The 19,707-nt window shown below is 34.7% G+C and overlaps 1 protein-coding gene across 1 annotated transcript in view; it reads right to left on the reverse strand.

The window, feature by feature from the left end:
- The window catches only part of FAP (fibroblast activation protein alpha), a 90,540-nt gene that overhangs the window by 60,024 nt on the left and 10,809 nt on the right, over positions 1–19,707 (reverse strand). Inside the window, exons 3-8 of the mRNA XM_072612159.1 lie at positions 14,043–14,138; positions 11,435–11,529; positions 11,235–11,309; positions 8,876–8,928; positions 1,694–1,766; positions 821–941 (exon numbers count right to left, since the gene is read on the reverse strand). Of these exons, the coding sequence (XP_072468260.1) occupies positions 821–941; positions 1,694–1,766; positions 8,876–8,928; positions 11,235–11,309; positions 11,435–11,529; positions 14,043–14,138 (513 nt within the window). The remainder of the gene's footprint in view (positions 1–820; positions 942–1,693; positions 1,767–8,875; positions 8,929–11,234; positions 11,310–11,434; positions 11,530–14,042; positions 14,139–19,707) is intronic.

Below are 19,707 nucleotides of genomic sequence, written 5' to 3' on the forward strand. Positions count from 1 at the left end.
ATACACTTAATGTTTATTGATTGATTGGTTGATCTAAACAGATAATGATGACAGTAATCATAATCTTTTAATAGTAGAAGTGGTTGTCATTCACATTGTACTTGAAGACTTACAAAATGATTTTTTCTGCATTCATGAGATCCTCATGACCACCATGTGAGGTAAGTATTATTATTAGGTCCATCTTATAAATGAGTAAATTGGTGCTAAAAGAGGTTCACTCCTCTCCCCTTTTTGGAGAACACAGGAAATGTTCCTCAGTATAAACACTTGAAAAATATGTAGATCAAATTCACTTTATAATTAAATAATCTGTGGATTCTGCTGCTATGTTGATGGTATTAATAATAATGCATAGTGCCAAATCTCCTTGACTTTCTGCTTTGGGGTTAGGAAGAGAAAATCTAACAGAGATGGATCCTGGGGTCTAAGACTTGGACCTGTGATCTCACTGATGTAAGGAACTCTCAGTGAAGAAATCCTCTGTACCACTGTGGATCAGAAACTTCTGTATAATTTATAGTTTTAGAGAGTTGTTTGAGGCTAATGAGAGGTTAAGTGGCTCCCCTAGCATTACATATCCAGAATGAGTCAGAGGTGGAACTTAAACCCAATGTTACCCCAAGGATAGCCCTCTGAGTCATTATGCCAGGTTGCCATTTATCAGCTAATTACCTCTGATTCCCTACATCACCAGGTGCCACATTAGCCAAAGACCTACCTAAATATTGATGGAACCCAGTACTACTGATCTTATGAAGTTATTTTCAAGTAATAGGTAAAGCAACAGCAATCACAACAATTACACTAGCTTACTTACCTTCGTAGACCCAATCAGGAATTCCGTTAAAAATCTGATTGTCTTTCCCAGTATATGTTATTTGAATAGGTGGCTCTCTTGGGGATTCTTTCAAATAGATATTGTTTTCATAGACATATACCTAGAGAAGAACATGAGTTTGTTAGGAAGCATAATGACAATGGAAAAATAAAATTGACTTTTTCTTCCAAAATGATTGTTATTGAAACTCAGTTGCTAACTTGCTATTGGTTTATATGCAAAGAAGTTCACATCTGAAATATTAAGTTAATATAGACCTTACCCCAAATGTTTCCCAATAGGACCAACTATAACTTTTGTGAAAAGTTTTATTTCAAACCCTTAATAATACATTAGGTTCTCTCATTAGATAACAGTTCTGAAAATTGATACTTTTTCCTCCCAAAGTCTGATTATGCATGAATAATCTATGGAATGCTTTATTAACCATTCTAGACATTGTCAGGTCTACTGATTTCTGCATTTAATCGAAGAAAGTTGTGAAAATATTATTTTCACTGATGTTCATTTTAAAAACTCATTTTTAAAAGGATAAAAAAATTTAAAGTGCAATGATGAACCTGAGGTTTTCATTGACTTTTTAGATGCATTTCAATTTATCAAAACTGGTTTAAAAAGAACAGAAAAAATTATAAATGGATATTGGCTGGTAGAATATATGTTTCTTGAGGTGAGGGCCTATTCATTTTTTTTTGTCTTTTCACCCTGGTGCTTTGCACATAGTAAGTGTCCAATAGATGCTGAAATGAATTCCCTCTCAGGGAAGTAAATTAAACAAACAGCAAACTGGAACTATCTATTTTTGGTCGATTAAATAGTAAAAATTATTTTGTATATTAAGCAATTACTAACCAATTTACTTCCAACAGGTGACCAACATAAATACTGAATTGGATGAGGAAGTTCATTTTCTCTTGTAAAATCTCTAGAAAGAAAACAAACATTTATTATGCAATGAATAAGAGAATATCTATAGAAATGACAAAACCAAAGTGGAAAAACATTAAATACATATGCGAGGGAATATGGTATATTGAAAAGATCACTGACCTGGGAGTGAAGAGTCCTGGATCCTAGCTCTTGCTCTGACCCTAACTAGCTAGGTGATTTGGGGCATCTCTTGCATTTTGGGGCCTCAGTAATCCCACCTATAAAATATGGCGACTGGCTGGATTTAATAGTCCATCAGGTCCCATTAAGGCTCTGAAATTCTATAAAATAGTGTAACCCACCTTTCAAGGCACAGAACCCAGGATGCATAGCAAAAGACATTTGGAAATCATTTCAGAGGCTGTGCATGCCTGTATGTGAATGGGATTTGTAAGATTATAGTAGAACCAAAATTCACCTTCAACATCCTCATTTATAAGTCCCAGTGTCTTTGAGCTAATATGCAATTCACATTTTAAGAGATATAGTTACTATTTGAAAATTTGTGCAAGGTTTTGCCTTAAATAAAACTTCAAGCAGAAAAAAAGAAGAGAAACTTTGATTTCTGGCTAAACTGAAAGCCAATTTTCATTTTGGGCAATGTGCCTTCATATTACAAAGACCTCCACCCAAGGGAAACTTTCAAACATTCTATGGCCCAAAAGCTTGATTTAGTGATTGATGTCACAGTGTTATTTGGGGAGTACTAGTTCACTGGTTTTTATTGTAAGTTTTCCAGAGAAGCTTTGGCAATGATCTTAATGAGTGATGAGAACAGTGAGATGCCTCCAGGTTTACCATGGTCAATTTTTTTCCATTTATCATTCCTGAAGATTGTAGTAATGGGTGCATTTGGGCTAGTCTAGTGGGGAGGCAAAGCAAAATACTGCCTTTAGAGTGTTGACAGACAGACAAAAGACCTACCTGTTCAAAACTGTCTAAACAGACTGGGGTAGTGGAAAGAGAACTGGCCTTAGAAGAAGGAAACCTCAAAGTCCTTCTCCTGCTCCATATTACGTGTGTGACCCTGCGCAATTCATGAAGCCTTTCTGAATTCTAGGCAATTGTACAGTAGATTGCACAGTTAGGATTGATATTCATTGGTAGAAATGGGATTTCCCTACACCAGTAATATTACCAATAGTGTCCAACCTCTGCTCCCCCCACCAAACACATCTTACTACTGTACCAAAAATCTGAGTTTGTTCCCTTTGAATTAAGTGTCTGAAAAACTTTATGAAAATGCAAATCTTAGCAGAAAATAGCAATGCATTAGCAGTCATTAACACCTTAGGTTGAATTTGTTTATCAGGTTAGTATGCTCCACATAGGAAGGGGGAGGATAATTTTTTAAAGAGTAAATGCTTGACACTTTTTGTTTTTCACCACCTACAGTTTTTTTCCTCTTTAGGAGATGGTTAGAGGGATAATGTAGCTGTGTTCCAGAATCTACAGAGGAAGGCAGGCATCATTTTCCAGGCTTATATGAATATCAGAAAATAACCCCAGGGATAATGTGGGTCACTTTTTAGGTTGAGAGAGTGACCTGGTAGCTGGGATCCAAGAAGCATCGAAGGAAAGCTGGTGTTTGTGGTGACGTTGTACTCATTGTGTGTTTGGATATGATTTACATTTTTCAGCATATACCTTATAATAAAGAATTTTTTTAGAAGGAGAGAATATAGCTCAACAAAACTCAGCAATATATGGAAAAAATTTATATTATATGCAGTGTTCCATATCAACAGTCCTCCACTTATGCAAAGTAGGGGGAGGTGCCTCCTCATACTTCTCTTACTCATTCTAATTTTATCATATTCAGTTTCAATTGTTTTATTGTTGATCTCGTTTACCCTGCTGTAGTCATTGTGTATATTGGTTTCCCAATTGTCTGTGCTTTACTTTATATCAGTTCATTCAAATTTTTCCTTGCATTTTTGTGTTCATAATTTCTAATAGCATTCCATTACAATAATATTCCATTACATTCACATCCTGTAACTTTTATTCATTCCCTAAAAAATGAGCGCAGCCTTTGTTTCCATATCTCTGCTACATAAATAAGTCCTGTTATAAATTTTTGAGTATACTGTTTCTTATTGACCTCTTTAAGATATATGCCTAACAGCGAAATCTTTGGGTCAAAAATTGTGGACATTTTAACCACTTTCTTTACATAATTCTAAATTACTTTCCAGAATGGTTAAACCATTTCACAGCTCCACCAACAATGTGTTAGTGGAGCCAGATAACTTAAGAGGGAGTATGGAGAGGGAAGAAACATTTGGAGAATAGGCTTTTTCTCATAAGCTGGAAAGTATAAAGATCTTGGATATTCATGAGAGGAGAATGTTGAATGGGAGTACTGTGTACGTTAAGGCAGACAAGTAGGTCTTGAAGACAAACTGCTTATTTTGCATATCCTTTAAGGGCTTGTTAATAAGCCTTTTATGAAATTTTATGGCACTTCCTTATTTTTCTGAATGTTGAAGAGTAGTCTGTACAATTATTCAAGTAGACTTTTTTGAAAATATTGATATTTGTACCCTTGGGTCTCTTCCAATTACTGGTGAAATCTTCACAGCTCAGTAGATACTCTTGTTTCTGACGTCTGTGTGTGTATTATTTTAGAATGACGGAAATTATTTCAGGAACCTTTTCCTACGTAAGATGAATTGAGTCATCTTTGTTTTTCAATGGTTGTTAGAATCATGCACATCTCAATTAGGCTCTAATTAAAGATTCCAAGATGATCCATTAATTTGGTTTTGAGGAGAAAAGTTTTTGCCTGAATTTACTGTTTAGTAGTTAAAAATTAAATATGGTACTGAGATGTATGGCGTGCAAGAACTGTGAACCAGTCTGCCTTCTACTTTACTTGAAACCTGAACTTAATTTTTAGGTCTGTTGATAAAGCACAGCATGGAAAATTCCAATGCTGTACAGAAATGAACAATAAAAATGACAAAATGTTTGAAAAGGCCTCTTAGGGAAAGTTTATTTTCTATCCCCTGACATATTATAAATTCTCTGGTACTATTTGCTTTCTTCCTGTTCGTATCATAGAACCTTCCACATAGAATATTTTGATTTACTTAATATGCAAATAAAGAGATTACAGGGCAATTTGATAAGTCTTTAAATATACGTATTGAATAAATGACTATACACCTCTTATATACTTATATACACCTATATACTACACAAGAAGAGATAAAACAGCCGCCAATGGGATTTAGATTATGTACTAAAAATAAATTTTTATCTTTAAGACATTAGTTTACTAACAGACATTTTGATTATTCTTCCCAGGACCTCTAAAAGAGATGTGATCAATAACATTATGATACTTTAATGGATCAATAATTTCATTGTATATTTTCCCTCTAATGATGTTGATTGCAACCCATACCATCCCTGTTCTTCTTAACTATGTCTTCCCATGAAGCTTCTATAAAGGATCTAAGCATTATATTGGAAGACTTTTTCCACATCATTTAACCTTATACTTGGAGGCAAACATTTAAGACTATAAGTTACAAAGAAAGTCCTGGTCTGTAATAGTAGAAAAAAATCTCCTTATCTGGGAGTTCACTATACTCACAAAATCAAAGATTCGGTACCTATGCTTCTCCTACTGTGTATACCATTATAATACTCAAGCTATCTCTTTTCTTTCTCTCTTAATATGACTGGCCTTCTTCAGAAGATGATACATTTATTGGATGATAGCTTTTATGCCACTTGTCAAATATATGTTATCACTGATAAAATGCCACAGTGTAGTTATGTCTACCATATATCTCTACAATTTTGACTGTTTCTAGATTGTGGTGTTCCATGTGTCACCATCAGATAGCATCACTAGGAAAATGTTGGTTTAAAAGATGATTGGGAATGACTAAACAGGTTATAGAAAATAAATGAAATGGAGTATTTCTTTGCTATAAGAAACAATTAATCTAATGAATGCAGAGACGTGTGGGAAGACTGTTTTATGAACAGATGCAAAGAGAAGAAAGCAAAACCAGGAAAACAAAATATGTGTAGTACCATCTCCAGGCTACTTCTTCTCTGGCTCCCACTCACATTGACAGACTGAGTCCTCAGAGAGTTGCTGATGACTTCTCCCCTCAAGGTTCTAAGCAGAGCCCTGAGGGGACAGCATAACCCTGAGAGTCCAGGGTTTTTACTACTGTTGCTCAAGAACTCTCTCTGGGTGTGCTTCCCACTGATTATGGCAGGCTTAATTAGCTTTCAGAAAGGTAATTTGCCAAGCAACTGTATCTTAGTAAAGCTAGAATACTTAACTAAGCAGCCCTAGGAGGGACAATTTTTATTAAAAAAAAATACTCCATCCTGGAGGTTGACTCTCCCCTTGAATGGTCTGTGTAGTAAAAGGGTAGTGAGCTGCACATATAGGACACCTGTGTGTCAAAGAGGTAACTTACAGTTCCTTTCCTCCCTGCATAAAGAGTTCAAGAAGTTCCCTTTCGCTGCAGTTCAAAGTTCAAGAACTTTGAGAGTGAGTGCCCTTTTAGAGATTTGTGGCTGCCTTTTTTGAGTGTATATAGTCAGCCCTTGTTGTGTGTTTCTCTTGGTTCATGATGCTCTGGTGGACACTGCTACCAAGGCTAACCAGACTTCTAGATCTTCTAACCTTTAAAATTTTCCAAAGTTAGATCTGTTCAATTCTATCTCTAGATTGTCAGTTGTCTTTTCTTGGGAGATCTTTCATTGGCCAACATTGTGTCTCTCTCTAGTCCCAGTTGGGTGTGTAGTGTCCTAATAGGCTAATTACTTAGTGGAAATAGTAAACGAGAAGGGGGTAGGAGACCTCCTCAGATCCTAAATTTGGAGTCTTTTCCCACTTAACTACCTAGCTCCAAATTTTTTATATGTTGTCTAGGAAGCATTGTATGATCTTCAATCAATCACAAGGTATCTCCTGTATGTTGTCATTTGTCTTTATCCAATTAATTCACACTCAGCTTTTTTTTTTTTTTTTGACTGATGCAATTGAGATAACTGGACTTTCTGGAATTAATTGAGGAGGGGGTGGACTCCCCTCTCCTTACATACACAGTATTTACAATGATTAAAATGGAAACAAAAACACAACAGTAAAATAATTAAAGCTGAATATTGTGAAATTGTAACAACCAAGTCTGATCTCAAATAAGAACTATGAGAATGTATCACATTCTCTTCTTTCTTGAGATGAGGGACTATGGGTATAGAATAATACATATCATACTGAACTTGGTACTGTTAGTTCGATGAACTGGTTTACTATATTGTTTTAATTTGTTAAAACAGATGGCTCTCTGGAAAATAGGTGAAAAGATATGGGAAAACTAAAAGATAAGAAAACAAAACTGAAAATTTTAAAGATAGGCTTTCTTCTTTAAATAAGAGCACAGATTAACATATTGATTTCTACTTATGGATCAGTGTCTACAGATAGTCTTATTTGACTGATCCTCAGAACAAACCTGTCAGGTAAGTATAAAAATTATTCACATTCTATAGATGAGGAAACTGAGATCCAGGAATTTAAAAGTGACTTGTAGGCAAGCCTAAGGACACATTGCTAGCCTGTAAGGTAAATGATCTCAGCCTTTTGACTAGGTCTTTGAACTCCAAGCTAGCCTACTGACATTTCCACTCTACTACCCCCTGCTTCTTATAAGCAGTTAGAATCTTTGAGGTTCAGCACATTCCTGCCTATAAGAAGGTTCTTTCTAACTCTGTGGTTTTCATTGTCTTAAAAAGCAAAGAAACATACATCATGTCAAGATAAGTAAATCCTTAGGAATATACAGTCTATGCCCTCTTTCAGGTAAAGCCATTTTAAATAAGAGAAAGTCAAAATCAGCATTCCCTTCCCTAGTGTTTTTCTCCTTTTGGAAACTTAAATGTGATATATCCACTCTCCAGAAGTACTAGACTAAGAAAAATAGGTGTGTTGGGAAATGGTTGATGCATAAATTTTTCCCTAAAATGATTTTATCCTTGAAGCATAATTGGTAAATCATTTCTAATTAGACCATGAGTTTGGGATTGGAATTTCCAGTGAAATACCAATGACTGTCCCAAATATAATCCAGTTTTAGACTAGCCTGTTTGAATTGAAAAGATTAGTAAATAAAGTCTAGTTCAGGTGCTCTTCGATCTCTCCCATTTTGTAACCCCAAGCTGAATCTCTCATTCAAATGGGATCTCATCTTCAAATCTCGCAAAGTCCTTTATTTAGACTAAGGCAACAACTATCCTTTTAACTTTAAAATCAAGTTCTATTACTTTTATTCCATTTCCACACTTCAGTGACTGGAATGTGTTTTAGTTGACCTCTGCTATGAGATTCATATAATGCCACTTAATGAATTGGCTGAGAGTACAAACTCATTCATTCTCCAACTGCTGATAATGACTTGTACATTGCATATATATATGTATATAATATATATTCAATAAGTGTTAGATAAATTTGGGATTAAATCAAAGAACAATTAAAATGAAAGGGGCTAAGGAAATGGGGAAGAAGGGAGAAAATTTTTTAAAAGGTCAGATGAAGAGAAGAGGTTAGAACAGCATGAAGCTGCCAAAATAGGAAGAAATTAGAGAATAAAAAACCCCAGAATTTTAGAACTAGAGTACAGATCAGTGCTCTCCCAAAGCCCATTATACAGATAAGGAAATTGAGGCATAGTTTAGTAAAGTAAAGGACTTATTTAAGGTTAGAGAAAAGCAATCAGTGAAAATCTGGATGCAAGATGAAAGTCCAACATCTTGATATTTAAGGTTCACAGTATTCAGTTAGCATGAATACTACAAAACTGGCAAATATGAGAAAATGGATATATTTTCTTTGTTTCCTAATGAAAATTAGCTCTGATCTGTCTCTTAAAAAAGCAACAAAATAAGGGAGTCTATACTCAAATTAGGATTTCCAATAGAAGTTTCCACAAGTTAGCTTTCATTATTCTAGTCTATTATTCTGTCCTATTTCATTTTAATATACTGTATTATATTATGTTCTATCATATCATATTATATTTCAATGTTATATATGCACATATGTAAATAGACAACAAGTCTTACCCATTTATAAGGTCAAAAATATAATATGTTGCTGTATAGGAATATCTCCAAAGCTGTCAGATAAAGAAAAAAACAATTATAGAAATAATTACCATAGGTACCCAATAAATCTTGCAAAATTCAGGATTGTGAAAGTAATATTATCATATAGATAGTACAGGATTGAACACAATAATACCCCACTCAACACTGATGGTCTTTGAATCTTTTTTTTTTCAACCATAGTCCTTTGTGCTTCTTGGCACACTCCAAAGTTCTAATCCCATAATGCTTTTACCTCATATTAGGTCCATCTGACCTGTTCCCAATTTAGATGAATTCAAAAGTATCATAACATTAGTCACCTTAAGCATAAGCTGCCTTAGTGAATAGACTGGGGAAATTTTATTTATTTATTTTTTAAAAGTAAACATTTATTGAATAAGAAATCATAAAGGACATTTTTATTCATTCAACTAAGAATTAACTGAACTTTAAAATACCTATATAATATTTACACCTGCATAATACCTACACATGACATTATAATACATACTTTGAAGTTAAAAAACATATTATGTGAATAAATTAAAATGCAAATACCTTGTCTGAGACCACTCCCATATGTGCCTATTTAACTAAGATTTTTGGATAACTCATAAAAATAATGCTATGAAGAAAAGGGAAAAGAATGTTGGAATTAAGGTTTAGAGATGCATTTTATCTACACATGTAGTCATTTTGTGAGATATTGACTTGCACACAATTGAGTGTTTTTCAGAATGATAAAAACAAAAAAATATTCAGCGAAGAATATAACATTTTTGTGTGTGTTTTGTTTCATATGTTTCTGCAGCATATGTGCTAGGTAAACATGAAGAGTGTCATTCTTTTCAAGAGATTCTTGAATGTTTGGCAAAGAAACTTCTCTGAGTTAAAAAAAAATGCTATGGTTTACCAGGAAACAATGACTTGTCATCTACCTGGAAGATTAATAATTGATTAGGTGTTGAGGATGGACAAGAATAACTTTTTGCTCTTTAATATTAAAGATATGTGACAAAATAGGATTCAAAATAGTATTTTGAATCCAAGAGTAAAGGAAAATTTGGACATAGAAATCAAAGATACTTTATATAATTTTTCCCCAAATTCCACACATCAAAAATCTAGCTTGACAGTGACTTGTGGTCATTTCTCCAAATTCCATGTTGTAGTATAAGGAGGATAATGACCAGTTATTTTCCATCCTTACTGAGATTTAAAAAAAAAGAATTGATGAGAATCTAGTGAAAATAGCATTGAGTTGAGAGTTGGAGAAAATGGTATTTAGTTCTGCCTCTAATACTGACTCTGTGAGATTGGACATCAATCAATATTTCCGTATCTTAGATTTCCTATCTTCACAATCAGTATTATCATCATAAATTCTCTTCTTTAAGTTACATGATACACTTCAGGATGAAATTCAAATTTCTTTAGTCTTAGGGTAATAGTTCTTGAACTGAAAGGGACCACAGAGATCATCTAATCCAACCCCTTGATTTTATGGATGAGAGAATTTAGGCCCAGGTGAAGTAATTTGTCCAATATCACAAAGGTAATAAAGATCAGAGTTCTAAATGATAGTTTATAAACTTTTAAAGGATAACCTATTCAGAAATCAGGGATTATCTGTGCTGCTTTTATGTTGGAGGAGTATTTTAACCTGGAAAGCAAATTAGAATTCATAAAGGCTTATTTTAAATATAAAGTCTTATTTGATCCAATTCTCCCCATTTATCAGGACTTTTATCAGGACTAACTTCACTTATTCCCAAGAAGTATTTCCTTAGTTACCTGGTTGCAATGAACTGAAACCTGAAGACAACTCAAGAATATCCTGGAAAACTCAGTTTTGGCTTCTCTTTCTATCCTAAAAAGTCACTTTGTTGTTCAGTCATTTCAGTTGTATCTGACTCTTTATGACCCCACTTGGGGATTTTCTTGGCAAAGATTCTGGAGAGGTTGGCTAAGTCCTTCTCTGGTGGATCCATCTTGTCACACAATCAGAGTGAAGCTCCCACAGTCACATAACTAGTGTCTGAGGCCAGATTTGAACTCATGAATAAGAGTCTTCCTGACTCCATGCCAGATGTTTGATACACTGCACCATCTAACTGCCCCAATAAAGTAACTAGGTGCTAGGAAATCTGAAAGTGAAGCGCAACTCAGGAAGTCTAGTTTACATAGAAGGGTTTCCCCAGCCTTTTCTACTTGCTTGTACAGATATAGCTATTGAACAAAATTGTTTCTACAGTTTGTTACATAATGGGTTTGAGAACATACATGCACAAACACATGCAGGCAGGCAAATTAAGCAACTAATGTAAGACAATACCTTTGAATAATCACTTTCTAGATAAACAAACTGCCGATCAGATGATAATCCATAATTTGAAGCATTCACACTCTTCTGAAATCATAAAGAAATTGATTACAGAACAAGACAATTTAATCAAGATTGATTACTTTGCATTTAAATAAGTTGAACACCTTTAAACTGTATGTTGAAAAGTATAAATGTATGTGATACTTTACCATGGTGCTATTGCTTAAGAGGATAGATGTTTCTCCCGTTTCGATATTATACAATATAATGTTATCATCTGCAGATTTTCGGAGGTATTCATTTCCTTTAAATAAGAAAGGAGAAGAATGTAACTCAACAGTGACCCTATTTAAAGGAAAATGAGCACTTCACTGAGAATGAGGACACAGGTTCCAGCACTAACTTGCGATAGGACCTTGGACAAGTGCTTGACCCTCATCTGTAAAATGAAATAGTTGGATTGTAGTAAGAGCCTTCTAGCTTGAACCCTTCGTTAGGGCACACGTATGCACATTATGATTAATACCAAACCTCTCTAGTTATAGGTTACTATTGAAATGTCAAAATGTTAACAAGATATTCTTCTGCAATTGAGATTGTGAATGTAAACTGCATTAAGTAAATAGGTACACTTCTTTATGAAACAGCATTTTAAAAAATCACTTTTTAGGAACAGAAACAAAACAAACACAGATGTTTCGAAATAACAATGACCAAGCTTGGTCCCAAAGAGAGCTATGAGGAGGCACTGCAGGGCTTCTTCCTCCTCATCTTTGTGAAGGTGCATAAGGAGTGTTGTATATAATGTCAGACTTTTTCAACATGTTGGTAGGTTTTATTAAACTTTTTTTCCCTTTTTAACTGTTTGATGTAATGGATGGCTCTCTTGGAGGAAAAGGGATATATAGAATACATTAGAAAATCTAGGTGTTATAAAAGAAAGGATGTCAACGTGTCTTTGTGTTTTAATTCATCTTTAAAAGTGACCCTAGATATCTGAAAAAAAAAAAATGCAATGGTAATCTTTTTAACTTTAAACTCAAGTTATATTACTCATTCCATTTCCACACTGTTTAGTGACTGGAATACTGTTTTTATCCATTTCCTTCATTTCCATTATTAATTATTTTTTGTCCTCTGTTTCAAAAAGGTCCAATGACATCACTTGTTGATGTCTTGTGTGTGAATTGAATTTAAGTGAGGCAGAGTTGTGCAAAGCCCTTGGTCCTGCTCTCTTTTCCAGAGTCCTTGAAGTCCAGTGGCAAGACAAAAAAGTCAGGATGAATGGTAATGCCCAGGATGCAGTGGGTGACCGTGGCTTCTTCAATGTCTGACCAAACTCAAAGCATTCCACAGTGCCTGCTTCCATTGCCTTCATACCATTGGAACAAATTGTTCTCATCTGCCATTCCGCTAGAGAAGTCTTTGCATTTCATATACCTCTGAATTCATATACCTTTGAATTTCATATACCTCTAACTTAGTTTGAAGCCTGTCAGTTACCCTCAACCTGACTTAGCCCATCTGCCCAGATGGTTTAGCAGGGTGTGGCCACTGTGCATGCTACAGCTTCTTGGAGCCACAGATAAGAGCTGAGTGACAAGTGAACACTAAAGGTGGATGAGCAGCCCTGAAAAGGGCTTGGCATGCCCTCACACCAGAGTTGCTAGTCCTCCCTGAACATTCCACACACCCCTCCATTATTAATTAAAGTATATCTATATTAACTTTCATGATTATATTTCCACAGGCAGTGGATATACGAAGCACAACACAAAATAAATACCTTTGGTGAATATTGGTTACTGTTTTGACTATATCAGCTACAAATCACCACTCTTTGTAGCACTTGTATGGGAAAACAAGCCATTATTGGTATAAAAATCACCAAATGCTGCTGCTTTTATGACATTCTAAAAAGTTTGTTAAAACAGTTTAGCAAAACTAACCAACATGTTGAAAAAGTCTGACAGTATGAACATTTGGCTCATTACTGGTTGGGTTAGGTTCTCCCCACCAACCCTTTTCAACACAAACACTCAAACACACACTCGTATACACATGCACACAGACGCAGACACGCTTATGTTTTCAATAATCAAAACTATGTAATGGCATTCTGTTCTCTTGCTCATATTCCACCCATACCCTTATCTGAAAACTCATTACCGTAATTCCAGACCAGAAGAGTATGCCCGTGTCAGCCATTCTCAAAAGCAGTTCTTATGTATTGTAATTGTTATGTCATGTGTGGCCAAATTTTAAGCATCTTTGTGGAATTTTACTTCAAAAATCTAATTAATTTCATTGTTAATAGAGAGCCAAACCCACATCTGTACTTATGTGGATCCTGAATTTTTGTGTTTAGAGAAAAGTTTTCTGGTCTTATTTTTAGATTTTCCAATTTAATTCAACTTAATGCAATAAGCATTATGAAGCATCCACTATATGCGAAGCTCTCTAAAAGAACTCTCTGCCCTCACGGAGCTAACAGTGAATCTTAGAGGGACATGAGTCTTACAAAGATAAATAATACAAAATAATATCATTTCTAAGGCCTCTTTCAGCTTCAAATTTCTTGTTCCCAGGACCCCAGTAGGTGCTTAATAAATATTAATTGAAAAAGTTCGTTAGAAAGCTATCAAGCAAGGTCTAATATGAGGTCTAAGAGATATAAAACAAATTGCCTTTGTTTTCACTTCAGCTTAGATGGCTTTAGGCATTTGAAAGATGTTCTAGCATCTGGGGAACTCACATAGGAATAGAACACTCATTAAGAACTGAAAGACAAAAACACAAACATGACAATCAACTTACCTGAAATCCAATTTGGAAAAAATGTTTTGTAATGAAAAGTTCCATTCAAAACATCTTTTAACGTGAGAGCTCTTGCACTTCTTTCTGAGTGGTGGACTTTAGAAAGAAAACATCAAAATGAAGATAGTATTAATGACCAGATCAATGAACACCAATAAAGAAAACCATTGCAAGCTCTATCTGCCTTGTCTTTTCTCCAGTGCTTTCTGTATCCTTCCTTATGTTTAAAGAAATAAGATACACTGGTAATATGCCAACTGGCCAAAGGAGTTAGACTCCTCAAAGGGATGTTTAAGGGCTAGATGAATAAGTAAAGATGTATATGTATTTTGGTGTAAGTATGTATGTATATGTGTAAGTGAACATACATGCACATGTTTACATACGTGTATATTACATGCATGCATATACATGTAAAAGAAATCTCCCTCCAAAAAAATAGAGAAAGCGAGAAAGAAAAAATGAACTACAAAAGAACAATATTTTGCCTTTTTAAATGATCTGGACTACTCATTTTTCTCTAAATAGGGAAAATTTTACTCTAAGAAACTCACATTCCAGTTCAAGGTTAAATGATAACCATGCAAGAATATATTGCCTTAATAAATTAAATTTTTTTTCAGTAAGCAAAAAATGATTTTATCTATTCCCCACCTTCCCTCCTTTCCTTCACTGAAATAAAAAAAAAGAAAAACTAAAATCTTTTAACAAATATACATGGTCAAACAAAACGAATTCCCACAGTGGCCATCTCTCAAAAATATATCTCTCATTGTGTTCTATGAGTCTATCACCTCTCTTTCAGGAGGTAGGTGACTTTCTTCAACATCTTTCATTTGAATTTGTGGTTGTTCATTATGTTGATCAGAGTACAGGAATATATTTGAACTCGAGTCTTTGAGTGGTGTGAAAATAAAAATATATCCTAGAAGTGTAACTAGTTATTGTTTTTCAAATAACTGTTCCCTAGCTCTTTTCTCTTTCCTTTTGTTTTTATTTTAATTCTCTTTCCATCCTCAGTCACAGCATTAAAATATATATGTGGGGAAGGAAGTGGAGATATAAGTTCCTCTAACTTTGACTGTATTCAAAAGTCTTTATATGACTTTTATAGTCATATACATAAACATACACATATATATGACTTTATATATCATTTTATACGATATTAACCATAGTAAAGAAAACTTTATACCTTTTTTACGACTTATGGATGACCTTGTTGCTAATTAGCCCAGTGACCCTTGTTAGCAAGTCAGCAATCTCTCTAGTCCTCAGTTTCCTCATTCATAAAATGATGTGATTAAATGAAATGATCTCTAAGGTTCCTTCCAGCTCTGGTATGCTGTGACTTGGTATGCTGGTGATGCTATGACCCTGAGCTGCATCTCAATTCAAATCTCTTATACCAAAAGGCCTGTGGATGATAGCATCACAGCTTTAGGGCCAGAAGGGACCTTGGCGGTCATAGCATCAAACTCCCCGATTTTATAAGCAAGCCCTTGTGTCTTTATCAGAGCAACATATAGTATATATGTTGTATAGTATAGTATAGTAGCACACTCCACTGATTACTCCAGCCATTTAACCAGTTAAGACTAATGTAGTTTTGTTCCATTAATCTGCATGGCTATTAATGCTATATATTTTTTTTTCCTAAAGAAAGTGATGTCAAACAGTAGTTATAGTGAGATAAGGGTTATTAGCTCTTTTTCAACCAGGAAGTGGACTGTCAACAACATCACATTTTTCCTTTTTTAAAAATGTCCTATAATCTGCTTTCTCACATTTCCTCTCCATCCTAATTAAGCTTGAATTTATTCCATAATCATATACTGCAAAAACTCCTCTGTTTAATTGAACTGTTATACATGAAACTCATACCATTTGTTTTATAAACTCTATTTAACTGACAGTAAACCATTTTACAAAAAAACAATAGCCTTAGAAAAACCCTCCATATTTGCTTCATCCAATTTTTCTTAGAAATTCTACAAACAAATAGCAATCTGCTCCTAATGTAATGAGGAGGAAAAAATCACAACACAATTTACAGTCAAAATGATTTTCCACTTGAAATATACTTGAGCTATGTCTACTCAATACTGAAATGCTGAAACATATGGATGAAAATTAAAAAATTCAGTCAAATCATTTTGATGCTAGGAAGTATGGATATATGTGTATATGTATAAATAATTGACTAAAATTTTCACTTTTCTCCTGTATTTTCATCCATCATGTAAAGACACTTTTTAAAACCTAACTTTTTTTTAGACCTAAACCTTTTCCTATGTTTATAGCTATGATCTTGTGTAATGAGCTTTATTTCTTCATAAAGATACTTCACTTATTTTCTTTACTTGTAATCTTGCTTTTTTAAGCAATCTGTAAAAATTGATTTTAATCCTTATTGACCCATACTGCAGAATTCATCAAAATACTTCATATAAATGAGTACATTATAGTACATATATAGTACATATGAAATAGTACAGTTTACTTTGATCACATTTTAATTACAATATGGATTATGCCTCAGATGGTATATGAGAAAATGCCTATTGCTTTTAATGATAACAGGGTGATTCCCAGGATAAAATCCTCTCTTTTTAACTCAAGTATTCTCATGGTAAAGCTGTCTGATTGCAAATCTTAGAATGTTTCAAAACCAAATCACAGTCACAGGTGACTCAGGGGGCAGTGCAGAGTCACAGATTGTGCACAAGTCAGCTATAATAAACTTCCAATGATGACTTATGAGCAAGAAGTGGCATATGAGATTTAAAATTTTTTATTCAGGACTTATGATTTCATAGGATGAGTAACTTCCGGCATGAAGACTCCTCTACTGGTACAGTTCAGGAATTCATTTCTTCCTTAAGAGTCTTAGAGATTTGCTTGGGACATTGAGAGGTCCCAAAGGCGGGACTTGAAGTCCAGTCTTCTTGATTTTCAGGTTATCTCTCTATGCTGGATGACCTCCTGCCTCTCAGAAAGTGTATGACTAAAAGTGGTGGTTTGGTCATGTAATGAGAGTGAGGAAGCACATGTTCTGATAGATAGATAGATAGATAGATAGATAGATAGATAGATAGATAGATAGATAGATAGATAGATAGACAGACAGATAGATAATTGAATGAGTGAATGAACTAACAAATAAATAAGGAGGACCTCCAATGTGTTGGACACATTCTGAGAAGAGAAACTTTGGGAGAAAATTATTGAAAGTCTTAATAGGTAGGATTAGAAGGTGGAGGTAGGTGCTCCAATGGAAGGAAAGCTCACCTCACTTAGATCACAGATATGTTGAGGCATTGCAGAAACTATCTTGTTTTTAATCCATTAAACTTTTCCCATCAAAACATAGCAGTGACCCTGGGGTCTCCAAATATATACCAGTAAAACCACAGATTCCAAAAATTCTCTTTTTTCCCCCCATTTAAATAGCATTTTATTTTTTCAATTACATAGTAAATAGAATTTTTACCAATCATTTGTTGTGAAATTTTGAGTTCCTAATTTTCTACATCCCTTCTTTCCATCCTTGCCCCCCCCCCCAGATGGTAAGCAATTTGATATAGGTTAAATACGTGCAGTCAATATAAAATCCAAAAAAATTTAATACTAAAGAGGCTTCAGGTATAGCTTGACAGCTGATTTTTCATCATCTGAGGACAGGCCTAGTTACATTTAATAATAATGATAATATTTATATAGAGCTTTAAGATTTGAAAAATACTTTATAAATATTGTCTTATTTTATCCTAATAACAACTCAGGGAAGTAGGTGCTATTCTTATTCCCATTTTTAGATGAAGAAATTGAGGCAAACAGAGCCCAAGTGACTTGTGCAGGGTCACAAAGCTAGGAAGTATCTGAGGGTAGATTCAAACTTAGATCCCTCCTGCATTTAAGTGCAGCACTTTTTCCACTGTGCCACCTAACCGCCTAGGTTTACAGAGCTTCATCATGAGTGAGCTGACCATCAGGCAATAAAATTTCTACCTATTAAGCTGCAAAATGGTTACAATCTACAAATGGAACGGGAACATATACAGATGAAGTCATAAATCACTAAAATATTAAGATCTTGCTTCAGTAGAAAGTATTGTCTATTTTTGGAATATAAGTTATCAACTTATCTTTATAACGGAGACATTAAAACTATTAGTATAATCATAATTAATATTAATGCTAAATAGCACCCATTATTAACATATATTTTAACAAAGTGTGTTCTAACTTAACTATTTTCCCTCTCACCTTATCAGTAATAGATTATTTATTATTAAAATATATATTATATTATACTATATTATATTATATATATGTATATCAAAAGATCATTCTTTTGGGGATCCAGAGTCCCTAGTATAACTTCACTCTCAGGAGCAGTTTTCAAATGTCCTAAATTAGAATCCCTCATTTCTCTTTTACTTGTCCAGGAAAATAAGGCATGAGGGCATGTTCCATCTTCCTTTCTAGTTAGTCATTTCTTTTATATGGGTGGGTGTTGTAAGTGCCATTGATCTTCAGGAAGAGCTTAGCATATGTTCTATTATGACTCAAAAAATATCTGAAAAGCAATTAGTAAAGGGCTTTATGAATCCTGCTACCATTTACTCTAATGAGCTTGGTCTATACCATCCCTCCATCTTCAAAGGGTAGACTGGGTTCTTAGAAATCATGTACTGACAAGCCAGCAAACTTTTTATGCCAGAGTTAGGAGGTGGGAGAGAAGGGAAAGGAGGACAGATGGGGTGTCATCTTTCCTCTCCAGGCTGCGCTTGCTAATTCATCTCCATGGGACATTCTCATGCCACAGAAAACTCTTTATCCTGGAAGCTTACTCTTTTACCGGATTGGAAATACTTGCTGCCCCTTTAGCCTCTCCCTCTGATTGATTGGTTCTTTCCAGAACCTCCAATTTAAGGAGGAGGCCCAGGGCTTAACAAACCTTCATTCTTCTCCATGTTACACTCCTAGCTCATTGCCACAGGACTTTCTTAACTGTGCCCCTACTCTGGGCACCTTTGCCACCTTCCTCTAGAATTTAAGTTCCTTGAGGGTAATAAATATTTTATTTTCTTCTTATATGTGTTTTGGCAGGGCTTAGCATAATGCCTGGCTCATAGTAAGTGCTCAGTAAATGCTTACTGACATAATGTGAATTGAGTGCCTCCTCCAAACTCTATAGTATGCTGGTATACAAGTGTTTACAATGCCCACAGAGGCAAGAGGAAGGAGGAAAAGTAGAGCCAGAGGGAGCACAGTGTAGCCAATTTCCCTTGAAGGGAAAGAATTTTAGGTCAGCGTTTTATACTTGGCAAGTATGTCCATTTTTTAGTATTTCAGTTTGTTAATACTAGCTAAAATGCACATAGAGCTAGAAGGTTTGCAATGTGATTTATAAATGTTATCCCATTTGATCTTCACAGCATGTGGGGTGGGCACTGTTATTATCCACATTTTACAGATAAGGAAACTGAGACTGAGAGAGTTTAACTGACTCACCCAGGGTTACACAGCTAGTCAGTATGTGAAACAGTATTTGAACTCAGCTTTTCCTGACTCCAAGGCTATGCCTCTACTCACTGCTCCACCTGTCTCAGTTTACAGCTGTGCAACCCAAGGGATGTGTCAAAGATTTAAAAAAAAG

This window comes from Notamacropus eugenii, chromosome 5 (genome assembly GCF_028372415.1).
Source record: "Notamacropus eugenii isolate mMacEug1 chromosome 5, mMacEug1.pri_v2, whole genome shotgun sequence".
NCBI classification, from domain to species: Eukaryota; Metazoa; Chordata; class Mammalia; order Diprotodontia; family Macropodidae; genus Notamacropus; species Notamacropus eugenii.